General features: G+C 34.2%; 1 protein-coding gene and 1 non-coding gene across 3 annotated transcripts; one reads left to right on the forward strand and one right to left on the reverse strand.

Moving 5' to 3' along the window:
• Positions 1–643: 643 nt before the first annotated feature.
• On the reverse strand, positions 644–866 carry LOC112998257 (small nucleolar RNA U3). Its single transcript, XR_003263293.1, has one exon. It is a non-coding gene; the product is annotated as a small nucleolar RNA U3 (small nucleolar RNA).
• Positions 867–3467: 2601 nt separating this feature from the next.
• Positions 3468–12380, forward strand: LOC100794928 (tetratricopeptide repeat protein 5). Of its 2 annotated transcripts, none has more exons than XM_006589588.4 (13): positions 3468–3788; positions 5859–5968; positions 6065–6175; positions 6985–7042; positions 7752–7841; positions 8596–8690; positions 8895–8948; positions 9206–9343; positions 9580–9652; positions 9775–9889; positions 11240–11309; positions 11762–11833; positions 11957–12380. In XM_006589588.4, the coding sequence occupies exons 1-13, from the start codon at positions 3623–3625 to the stop codon at positions 12071–12073; spliced, it is 1269 nt and encodes a 422-aa protein (XP_006589651.1). In that variant the 5' UTR covers positions 3468–3622; the 3' UTR covers positions 12074–12380. The 2 variants fall into 2 exon arrangements, with proteins under 2 accessions (XP_006589651.1, XP_003536644.1); XM_003536596.4 differs by having other exon boundaries at positions 3470–3788; positions 9595–9652.
• The last annotated feature ends 240 nt before the right edge of the window (positions 12381–12620 follow it).

Below are 12620 nucleotides of genomic sequence, written 5' to 3' on the forward strand. Positions count from 1 at the left end.
TAAGAAAATACATGATTTTGTGGAAGAATTGTTGTCAACAATACATACAACCCAAATTAGATATTTTTGGTAAGCGATTCTCGTAAAACTTTGATTAATAAGCGTTGAATAAAATTATCCACACAGGAGTCCAAACAAAACAAAATTGAAGCTAATTTTATATATATATATATATATATATATATAATTTATATATATATATATATATATATATATATAATTTTATTGTTCCTGTTCATGTTGTTCGTCTCAGTTCAATAGCAATCTTAAGTACTTACCACTCTCAAAGAGGACTTTCAGCATTCATTGCTGTGCTGTCCCTCCAACTCCTGCTTAGAAGACGTCAATCAGCAAGCAAAAACAAGTACAATTCGTTATGGTAATTAGTTAGTCAACAACTCTTTACTCTTCACAAATAAAACAAGGAACTTGACAAAGTTATATGTTTGGGAGAGGGATACATACAAATACACATATTTCACCATGAAAAAAAACACACATGATAATTCGTTAGATCTTACGCATTCCTTTATTTTTCAGAGTAGATCAGTAGAACGATAAAAAAAGGAAAAAAAATGTAATAGCTTTTGGAAGTCTATTTTTCAATAATGTATGCACAAAAAACATGTAAAAAATAGCTTTGGGTCTGTCAGACAACCGTGTGACCATCCCAGACAGGAATCTGCCTAAGAACGATCCTCTACAGCCTAAGTTATCACCCCTCCACAGAGAAGATCAATAGGCCGTTAATCCCGCTCTGATCACACGGTCATGATTCATCCACCAGACGTAGGTTCCTGTCTCCTTAGAACTCAAGGACACAGAGGTACGAGCCTATAGAACAGATCCTGTTCAAGTAAGGTCGTGACCATGAATGTTATGCTTAATTATATAAACACATGTTTGTAGCTAAACGCTCTCGATGTGGGACTATTATTATTTCTGTGTCAAGTTGTTAAAGAGGCAATTGTCTAGGGTTCAGACTTGGTCAAAGCTTATAGAATGAGAGTTAAATTCCTAAAACATTATCAGAAGTGTTCGATCTTTTACTGAGAGATTGTAAAATTTATACAAAGGCGTCAACAATCCGAAAATGAATGCAAAATAAAAGTGTCCTAGACTCCTAGACTGTGATTATAACAAAAGCCTGAACCAACTTGATTCAGCTATGGATAGTGTTCTCTTTGATAAGTTCTACGCTGAAGAAGCATAAAGCGGTATAAACCATCTGTAAGAAAAATCATCATCTTTACAATATATACCCTTCTCAGGCCTTTTGACTGTCTATGTCTTTCACTACACAGCATGATCCTGCAGTGAAACAGCCATTGTATAATGCATACAACTAATCTTGAAGTTGCTTAGTATTCTCACACTGTTGTCCAGTGTGTTTGGATAACTACCATAATTAATTCTGGCCTCCGAAATCATGGTGAAAATTTGAGAAAGTGAACGCAACTATTTATTGCTTTGGCTTTTAACGTGGAATCGAAATTGAATATGGAAAAATTGAATCTAATCCAAACACACTAGTAATTGTTTCTGCTGTCATATTAAGTTCCATTGTTGCATAATTGCATTGTCACAATCAGTGGCAATTGTTTCCAGGGTGCCTTTTATCGACTGTTCCTCTGGATTAATGAGTGCTTTTTATACTTTTTATGTTCCTAATCATGTCCAGGTGATTTAATTTTTGAAGAGATGGATAGAAGACTTTTGAGGTGCATTGTCTTTATGAGTTGAAACATGCTTTCAGGTTCCAGTGAGTGTCAGCTGTATTTGTCTCACTACACAGTACTGGACAATCACCAAACACATTTGCAAAAGCCAACTTCCAAAGCATACTTTTCAGTTTTCTCTGCCTTCAACTGTAGTATATGTTCTTATCTGTTTAATACAGTTTATTAGTTTAATATCGATAATCGATCTGATCAAATAATAATAAACATGGTTGTCTCAGCGTTGAATTTACTGTTACACCCAAAAATAACTTACGAAGGTAGCTCGAGTTGAAGTTAATAACGGTTTAAAACTATATGGATTATGATTTTTGAATATGGTTGATTGTATTTTTAAGGTAAATACTTAAATTATGTTTTTCAATTCAAGAATCAAGATAATAAAAGTTGTCTGTTTACCTTCTAAACAAAAGAACTTGTCTGTTTTCAATGTTCGTTTCTTTTGCAAATTGTTTTCTTCGTTGTATTTATCCGTAAGTTGAAATTTGGTTTGGTTTCCCTTTTGTTTGGATAGAGTTTAAGGGAGTCTTCGCATGCTTCTCACTATTCTCCTAATTGGTTTCCGAGTCAGGTCTCAAACAATAGCCATCATGGTAGCATGAGATATTTACTTGCTGATGTGTGTTTCACTTGAAGCTTGAGTTGATCACGTTTGGAACATTCTCCCTCCTTTTTTTTATTTTTTTATTTTGCAGGATAATTTAAGACAATGAAATTGCTATTTGAACGATTATTTAATTTATTTATTAATATTTTAACTTTGTAGACAATAAACTATTGTTTAGTTGGTAGTAAATTGTTAATATACTTTTAAATGTTTGTGATGTAATTATGATTTTTTATTGTATATAAATTTCATTAGACATGTGTGAATATTTGTATATGTGATTTTTTTTCATATTTTATTTTTACTATTGATTTTCGTGAGTTGATCTCTATCAATCCACTCTATCAAATATCAAAGTAGATTAACTCATCTTATTTTATTTTTAGTAGGTCAATGGTAGAACAGGATAAATTGACCTATTTTATTGCATCATTATTAATGATTTCTCTTTTTAAATAAAATAATGTTACTACACATATTTTTATTTTTTTGTATTTTTTTTATAACATATATCTTTTAAAATTTCGTACCAATCAAATTAAAATTTTAATTAATTATTCATTTAAAGAGTATTTAATTTTTAAATTATTTAATCAATGCTCAATTTTCTTAAAATTAATCACAATGACTATTTACACATCAACATTAAAAAATCTTCTATTAATTAAATATATATTTTAAAAATAAAAATATCAAAAACCTCCAGTTTTATATTTTAAATTACCTTAGTACTCATGAAAACTTTTTTCAAGTAAATCAACTCTTTAGCATTTTATATTTATATTTATTATATTATATCCGAAATTTAAAATTATTCGGGTTGTGCACCAGAGAAATTAAAATAAAAATCTAATAATCACTAAAATTGGCAAAGGGCATTAGGGCAAAAATTCAGCGAAAAAAAAGGGTATTAGGGCAAAAGAGGCCGAGGGAGAGAAATGATAATATTTTTTTGGTAATTTACATTTTTTTTTGGCTCAATTCTTGAATATTTTTTTATTATATTATTAGTATGAAATATTATCATTTTGTCAATGATTAAATTCTTTTTATTTAATCACAATTTTTTTCATCTAATTAAGACAAAGAATCAATTATAACACTATTTGAATCAATCACTGGGTTGAATTCTTTAATATGACTGAAATTGTTGTTAGTTTTTGGGAGATGAGTCAGTATTAACACTGTAGTATACCATAGTACACACGGGTGCATTTGCAATTGCATCCATCACTGTCTTCTACTTCTTCTTCTTCTTCTTCAGTGAGTGAGTGAGATGAGTAATCCCAGAGAAGAAGAACCGTTATCCAGAGCTGCAAGAGCAGCAGAAGATCTTTACCATCTTCGAGACACTTATTTCCCACCCAATCCCGATGACAGAATCTCCAAGTTGCAACACGAATCCGATCTTGCTCTTCAACTCCTCGATTCCATTCCCCCAGGTCAGTTTCTTTCCAATCCCCACATAAAAAAACTTTCTTTTACTCCTTTTCCTTAAAGGGTATCACTCTCTCGTGCTCCTTCAACAACCCCTTTGGTTTATACTCTTCACTGCACTGTGTTATCACCACGGGAGTTTTTTTTCTTTCTTTCTTTCCTGGGGTTTTGGTTTAATTTGCTTTTCTATTTATGAAATTATACCTCCCTCCCCTTTTGGGTATGCGTTTAGGATGATTGCAACGCAGGAAGGGCGAGGAGCTAATGACACTGATGAATGTGATGCTTATGTTAATGCTTGTGTTAGATAACATTAGTTGTGCATAAAAGGTTTTGTAACTTGTGATCACCTACTTCAATGATCGCAGTTCCAATAGCTAGGAGGATAATTCCAATGAAGACAGATTTTATACATTAGAGTAGCGTGGTTAAGATTTAAAGTGACTAGTAATGACAAATTTTTAGGGCAGACATGATGTTGTACAATACAATCTGTCTTTTAGGCAGACGTTATCAATAGAAGCATTCACTTTAGGAAGTCTATTTTGTGGAGCCCAATTGTTAAACACCAGTTGTCATTTTCTAACTTCTATTGGTTGGATGCACAAACTACTTGTACAACTGTGTCTACCTAAGCATTTTTAGAAAATAAGGCTGTGTAGAAACTGAGGGCGAGCCTTGGTGCAGCGGTAAAGTTGTGCCTTGGTGACCTGTTGGTCATGGGTTCGAATCCGGAAACAGCCTCTTTGCATATGCAAGGGTAAGGCTGCGTACAACATCCCTCTCCCATACCACCTTCGCATAGCGAAGAGTCTCTGGGCAATGGGGTACGAAGTTTTTTTAAGGCTGTGTAGAAACTCTGGTACCATATAATAAAAGAGAAAGAGGTTGAGAATAAAGAAGAGTTTTTTGTTTTGTTTTTTTAACGTAGAGATGTATTAAAATGGAGATTCTTTTTCTTATCATTTTTTAATCATTGGAAGGTACAGTAATGCAATTAGCCGTAGTGGTCATTACACTACCCTAAAGATGTAGACTCAACTAGCTAAAGGTGTTTTTAAATATTTATATTGTGATGCATTATAACAACAAAAACTAAGTCTTCTTTTCCCTTTAAGTTCAGCATTCAGTTCCATATAGCATTGCAGGTCTTATAGCCTATAGGTATGTGGTAAAATTTTCCTTTAAGCTTAGAGTGGTATTTTTCTATCACATATCACCTGTGAAGGATTATTCCATTTTGTCCACCCTGCTTGGATCCCCTGGTAGTTGTCACTCTCTGTCTCTCATTCATTTTGTATGATGGACTGAAGGTACTTAAAATGTTCTACTTGTGGAATTGTACGTTCCCCTACATTTACCTCTAAATTAGAGTTATTGTGTCTCTTGCTGAATTCATTATACATTGTCTTACTTGTACTTGGGCAAAATCCACGTGTTCCCATCCAAGGCTTGTCTCCAATCTGCATATCTCTAACTTTCCATTATTTCTTGTCTCAACTCTCACCTCTTCCACAAAGACTTTATCATCTTCAAAAAGCATATATACCATGGTACTGACTCTTGAATATGTTCTGTAAGCATGTCCCAAACCAAGATGAAAAGATAAGGGCTCAAAGTTGCACTCCTATAGTTATAGGGAAATCTTCTGTATCTCCACCTTATGTTCTTACACTAGTTGTAACTCCCTCATATATATCTTTGATTGCTCAAATGTAAGCAATCTTGACGCCTTTCTTGTCTTACACTTCCATAGAATCTCTCTAGGTACTCTATTATATGTTTTTTATTCCAAATAAATGTAAACCATTTATAGGTCTTTTTGTTCCTCCTATATTCTCCATCAGTGTTTGTAAGACTGTGATGTTTTATAGTGTATGAAAAAGTGTGCTTGTGGAGAAACTGATATTGTTTACATTGAAGTATGCACAATTTTGTTTTCATATTACTTTTCAGTTTTTTTTTTCTGCCTCAGACTCAGTTACTTAGAATGGCATCTTCCACTGTCTTACTTTTGATCAATACTTCTGCTGATTTCTGATAAATTTTGTTAATAAAATTGTCACCTGTGCCAGAACAAAGAAAATCACCTATGCAACGTGCAACATTTGAATATCTTAGAGGGAAGATGTTGGATGTATTTCCTAACTATAGGAAAGAAGCTGAGGATCATCTATCAAAAGCTGTAAGCAAGATTTAATTGTTAGTTTCTTTGATTTAGCTTGTCTTTCTATTGATGTTTAAATGATTGTAAATTGTAATTGTCTCTTCCATGGACCAGGTTAAGTTAAACCCATCTCTTGCAGATGCTTGGCTATGCTTAGGAAATTGCATTTGGAAGAAAGGAGATTTAACTGCTGCAAAAAACTGCCTCAGTCTTGCATTAGGCAAGGTTAGCATCAAGAGTAGATTTCAATGACTCACAAGTTACACTACATGATTGATACTAAATTAGCCATTTTAGAATATTTACAATCAAGCTTGGTTTATTTTCTCTGTTTTGTTTTTGTCTCCTTGTTCAGGAGGATGTTATATATTACTAACTCCTTCTATGTGTTTCTTCCTTCTAATTTGAATAAAATTTCTTGTTTTTAAGAGATTAAAATAATGAAATTCAATATTTCCTTCCCTTTATTGTGAAATGTGGGAACTAAAAAGTGAGGTGAACCCTTCTTTTTCCGTTACTAAATAGGTGGCGAAAAAATCACGGTTGAATTTGAATATTGATCTATTTCAAGGAATATATTCCACCTCCACTCTGCCTGTCAGCAGTGTACAAGGAATAGCCTGTTCATTTCATTTCTTGATCCAATATTTCCTATAAATTTTTGTTGGGGATAGCAAGCATGTATTAATTTGCAGGGGTAGCAATTGTATAGAATACAAGTTTTAAATAGAAATATATAAATCAAGTAATGTATCTCTTGCAAATCATGGTGATTTCTTGACAGTTGACACGATAGTTTGGTTCTTGATGTCATGGTATTAGACGTGTATCTGTAGATGATATGCTTTTAGGGAAGACATTTATTTTTAATATCAAATATATTCAATATTCAATATTTTGATACAAATAAGGGAAATTTATGGGAAACCAATATGATGTAACCATTTTCTGCCGAGTCTCATTTTTAATTTGCTATAGTTGAGATTCCATTTAGTGAAATGATAAGTGATGATGGGTATTTGTTATTTCTGCAGGGTCCTAACAAAAAGATACTTTGTCAATTATCAATGCTTAAAAGAAAAATGTCTCAAGGTAAGGGATCTGTTAGCATTTTTATTTCTTTGAATGAAAAGCTGGGGATGATAGTCCAATGGTAGAGGAAAAGTGGGGCAGGTAAAGAATGGAGGAAAGGGAATGTAAAGAGAGGAAGGGATTATAATATTTTTGTATTTACATCTGTAACCGTGTATATCTTTTAAGTTTCCTACCACATGAATAGAATAAGGACTTTTTTGTATTTTAATGGAGAAAACAAGAATGGGAAATGTTGGGATCCAATTGCTAGATATGAGATTGAATCTCATACATCTGATGTATGAGATTATTACATGTGGTTTATAGGGCATTGGATTCTCCAACCACAGTGGCTAGCTTTCATTGTGTGGTTCTCCAATGATTCTTCTCAATTGGTATCAAAACTTCCACCTTGTCTCTCAGCTGCAAATGAGTAGAGTGGGTGGTGACCCTAACATTGCAATGTTTGCCTGGGGCTAGTCAAAGGGCTAGTGCATAGCCAGCCTGCATGAGTGCCAAGGCTACAGAGCATGGTGGGATGTTAGGATCCAATTACAAGGTATAGGACTTGAGTCCCACATTGGAACATGTGATTCTAGTGTGAGCTTTATAAGGCTTTGGACTATCCAACTATAATGGCTAGCTTTTGTGATATGGTTCTCCCGGGGTTCTTATTAGAAAACTACCTAATAGTAGAGCTTTATTACTGTGATTTCTATGAACTCAGGTGCAGAGAATCAAGCAGAGCTGGTTGAGGAAAGCATTCAACATGCCAAGGAAGCAATCACTTTGGATGTCAAGGATGGGAATGCTTGGTGTAAGTTCTCAAACAAGATATTGCTATGACATTTAAAAAAATGAATCTTTCTTTGCTATTGAAAAGTATTTGGAATATACCCTGATAGATTTACATGTAAACATATTTTTAGATTTAGCTTATTTTTCCTTATCTTCAGCCTATCTTGTATCTATATATTTGTGTATCCCTTTTACATTTTGAATCAAACAGAAAACACAGTTTCTCATATCTTTTTCTCTGATCTCAAGTATAAGAAACCAATTTTCTTTTCTCCGTCTGTCCTAAGATACTATCACTGTTTGTTCTTAAAAATGTGGTTTGTAATTGAATAGAACACTTGTTGCGAGTCCCACATCGGGTGGTTAACGAGCATGGTAAGTGCTTATATAGCTGGATAGGCCACCCCCTTAAGAACCGATTTTTAAGGAGACCTTTCGGATGCCTGGCCGAACTTTAACATGGTATCAGAGCCTGTTCTACCCGGTGGTGTGGATAGTGCCGCTAGCCCTCGCTTTGTGGTGACGAGTCCTGGCTCGAGGGAGTGTGTTGCAAGTCCCACATCGGGTGGTTAACGAGCATGGTAAGTGCTTATATAGCTGGGTAGGCCACCCCCTTAAGAATCGGTTTTTAAGGGGACCTTTCAGATGTCTGGCCGAACTTTAACAACACTTGAGAAAAATGGAGCAACCTTTAAATTTTCATTCTGTTTTTTTTTTTGTTCAGAAATATGATGCAATCTCTGTGATCTTATAACTTCTAATCTCCTTGACAGATAATCTTGGAAATGCATGCCTTACAAGTTTTTTTGTCACCGGAGCTTGGGATCATACCAAACTTTTACATTCTTTAAAAGCATATCAAAATGCTGTGAGTATGAAGAGGAATGATTTATAATGTGCATATGATAGAAATGTATAATATGCATACGATAGGAATGCATCTTCCTTTTGGTCACTTTTATTATACTCATTTCTACGTGGAGATTATTATTGTATCTAATATTTATTGGTGAATAGGATTGTCATTTACGAATTGGAATGGAAGACCTAATGTTTCGTTAATATGTACCAGGAGAAAGATGAAAGCATGAAGTCCAATCCAGATTTATTTTTTAATGGTGCTACTGTACGTTGCATCTATGATCCTTTTACTGTGTTTCATTGTGCTCAAGTATTCATTAGAGAAGAGTTGGATATTGAATAAGCCAACTTACTTTTCTCCTGTATTTTGGCTGTCATATTTATCAGTTCCACCTTCCTGAATAGAAAACAATAATATTTAAACCTCAAAATTATATAATAGAAATAGGGCTGCTACACTTACTATGAATAAACAGTGTATTGAGCGGTGTTTTGCCCTTTTGTCTAAATAATTTGTAATAGGTTAACAAATATCTAGAGAACTACCAGAGGGCCCTTAGTGGATTTGAGGCTGCTGCTTTAAAGGATCCAGGTCTCAATGCTGTAGAGGAGGTTCAGAAGATAGTCAATTTACTTGACAAGGTGGACAATCTTTTGAAGGTAATGAAATGAAAAATTACCTTTGGCTATGTAGTGGTAATTTAAGCTAGTAATTTGTTGAAGCATTATTAATAGGTTTTTTCTATGGCTTGATATTCTTGCACGGAGGATTCTTTTCATGATAGAAGCTGGTAACTTCAAGAAACATTACAATCTATTCTACCCTGTCCCCAAGTACCAGGAATTTTTTAAATGGGTTTTAGTCAACATCTTAGAGGCTGCTGGTTTATATATAGTTTTATTATGTACAGGGACATGTAAGAGCTAAGCGAATGGCATCTTTGGCATCATCATTGGTTGCTGTTGATTGTAAGCACTTTTCTGAGCTAGGCTTCAGTTCATGGTTCATTTTGACTTCTACTGAGCTTGTGCTTAAATCTTTATGTTTCACTAATACTCTGAATTGATTCATGTCTACCTTTTGGTGCAAGTGAAATCATCATACAGAAGAGTTACCATAGACCTTTTATCAGAGGGTCCAAATAGAGCTCTTGCACTTGAAGGGAAAGTTTTTTTCTTTGTTAGGAGTGAGAGCGTTGCTCCCCTGTAAGTCCTCTACTCCTGAAAAGTATTATCAACTATATATAATTTTTTCCATAAACACATTCGTTAGAAGTAGCGGAGTGAGTTTATTATGAACCAATGAAAGATTTTATTGAACGAACAGAAAGAGAAAGAACAAATGCTCTATCTACAATTGTTGACCTAATGGAATGTCCCATTCCCCTTTACATCCTGTTTTGGAAATGGTTCATTACTTTATTACACCCAATGTATTGAATAATCTCTCCATAATATGCCTCAACATCCTTGTTGGTCAAAATCCTTCATCGGCCAGAACCCTCTCTGGTAGTCCTTTCCGAGATCTCGATAATCAGCTTTGTCTGCTTCCAGGATCAATGATTAATCCCACAAACTAACACAAGACTTTTCAATGCATTTTATCCTCACTCACACGCTTTTCGGGAAACTTCCCAGAAGGTCACCCATCTCATGACTACTCTAAGTCAAACATGCTTAACTGTGGAGTTCTTAAGTGATAGGCTATCGAAAAGTAAATGCATCTTACTGGTATAAATATTACTAATTAATTCTTTTAAGTCATCTTTAGCTGTACAGTCTCATACCTGTACAACCTTTGGATCCCTCTCATTCTGGTGTGATTCGATTGGGGTGTTACATGCCCACCAGCTTCCGTCTGGTTCGTTCTCAAACCACATCATACTAGGAGAGATGTTTGCTTTGATACCATTTGTAGCATTCCTGATTTTCGATTTTTTGGCAGCTCTCACATTACAACACTTCGCGCGGTTGCACTTCACTCAACATTCTTGTTGATCAGAACCCTTCATAAGTAGCCTTTTTTGAGACCTTGAAAATCAGCTCTGCTTGCTTCCCGGATCAATAACTGACCTCACAAATCAACACAACTTTTTCAGCGTATTTTGTCTTCACGCTTTCGGGAAACTTCCCAGAAGATCATCTATCCCATTACTACTCTAAGCTAAGCATGCTTAACTGTGTAGTTCTTAAGTTATAGGCTACCAAAAAGTAAATGCATTTTGTTGGTATAAATAGTACCAATTAATTTCTTTAAGTCATCCCCAACTGTACAATCTCATACCTGCACAACCTTTGGATCACTCTCATTTTAATATGATTCGATTGAGGTGTTATAGAGTGGATGGAGAGTAAGGGTGGTTTGGAAAGGGAGCTTTTCAATTTTCACCATGGTGGGGGACTTGGGGCCAGGAATATTGTTTCAGGGGGATACAATGACAAATAAAAAAAATGATAATATTTATTAGAATAAATTAAAATACAAACACATATTTATGTTAATGTCTTGAGAATTGTTTATTGAAACCTGATAATCTTGTCGTTGTCATTGTGCAGATACTATTTGCTTTGTGATTCAAATCAATCTTGCTTTGTACTCTCGATTTATGGTGTACGTACTGATGTGGTAAGAACTGCTGCTGAAGTTTCATTTCATTTTCTCATATTATCTTTTTCAAAAGTGGAAATAAATTTGTCTTTGGATAAATGTCAAGGGTGGTAAATCAGTTACGTGGTTCCTTATTTCTCATCTCTAATAAAATTTCATCTTTATGCTTAAGCATATGGACTTTCGTGCCATGTGTCCATAAAATTTGTCATGTGCTGAGAGGGTTGATAACCATATACATGAAAAGGGATAAAAGAAATGACCAAAAATGTGATCATATGCAATGAAGTCTGCAGCTTTACTAGTGCTGATATAGACCTCTCAAAATTATATTAATATTTTTTCCCCTCTATTCTCCATTTAAGTGAGTACTTATTTACAGGTTTTAGTTGATTATTTTTTAATTTCCTACTGCTATGGTTCATCAATTAAAGAGTTATTTTATAGTTAACTGAGCCCTTATCATCCAGATTAAAGAAGGAGATCAGCTAACATTGCTTGACCCTTATTTTCGTGATGTTGATTTGTCCTGGAAGGAGAAGGTACGCATACTCCGAAGATATTCTTGATTTAGTGCCATGATTTGCTAATTCCAAATGTCTTTGCAATAGAACTGGTCATTCTGATTAAGGGTTTACCTTGTTTTTATGTATATATAAAAATAGCGTTACCAGTTCAAATCTATACGCCTGGATTTCTATGAACAAGTGCTTGTAAATGGAAAAGCTTTGACTCCTCAACAAGCTATTCGTACCTCAATATATGCTCAACATAAACCCTGAAAAGGCCACTGCTGAATTAGATGAGTTCTACATGTCTTCCGGCTATTGGTGTTGGATGCTGTGTATTCATTGAGTAAATAGATTAGTTGATACATTTTATACATGTGAATTTTCTTGCCCAAGTCATGGGCCACTATCAGATAATAGGAAAAGAAAAAACTTGAGAGGAAACTTTTACATTTGGTTTTTTTATTTTGTCCGTCAAGTTTTTGCATTTGTTGAATATGATAGTTTAAGATTCTCCTGTGATGTTTTCTATGCTTTTAACAGCATGCTTATGTAAAAATCTTGTTTGTTGTGTATCAAACTCTAATCTTGCACATGCTTCATCTTTTTTAATCCCTCTATTTTGGCGAGAAAAATAAAGGGGGATAAAAATGAAAAGAAACTTTTTAGCTTTGCGTAATACTTTTACATGCTCAAATAAACAATACTGCTATAAATAAGAGAAATTCATACTTATGAGTCCTAGACAAAATCAATACAAAATTCTCTCTTTCCAGTCATTTATTTCCTTTGCAGCTTTACTTAAGTTCAGTTATTTATA

The sequence above is a fragment of the Glycine max genome, chromosome 10 (assembly GCF_000004515.6).
Source record: "Glycine max cultivar Williams 82 chromosome 10, Glycine_max_v4.0, whole genome shotgun sequence".
NCBI lineage: Eukaryota > Viridiplantae > Streptophyta > Magnoliopsida > Fabales > Fabaceae > Glycine > Glycine max.

Bases quoted from the DNA above. Each gene is read 5' to 3' on its own strand.
- LOC100794928 (XM_006589588.4), top strand. From the start codon at position 3,623: ATGAGTAATCCCAGAGAAGAAGAACCGTTATCCAGAGCTGCAAGAGCA. The intron at 7,043-7,751 runs GTAAGGGATCTG...CTATGAACTCAG, and splicing joins TAAAAGAAAAATGTCTCAAG to GTGCAGAGAATCAAGCAGAG. The intron at 9,890-11,239 runs GTAAGTCCTCTA...GTCATTGTGCAG, and splicing joins AGTGAGAGCGTTGCTCCCCT to ATACTATTTGCTTTGTGATT.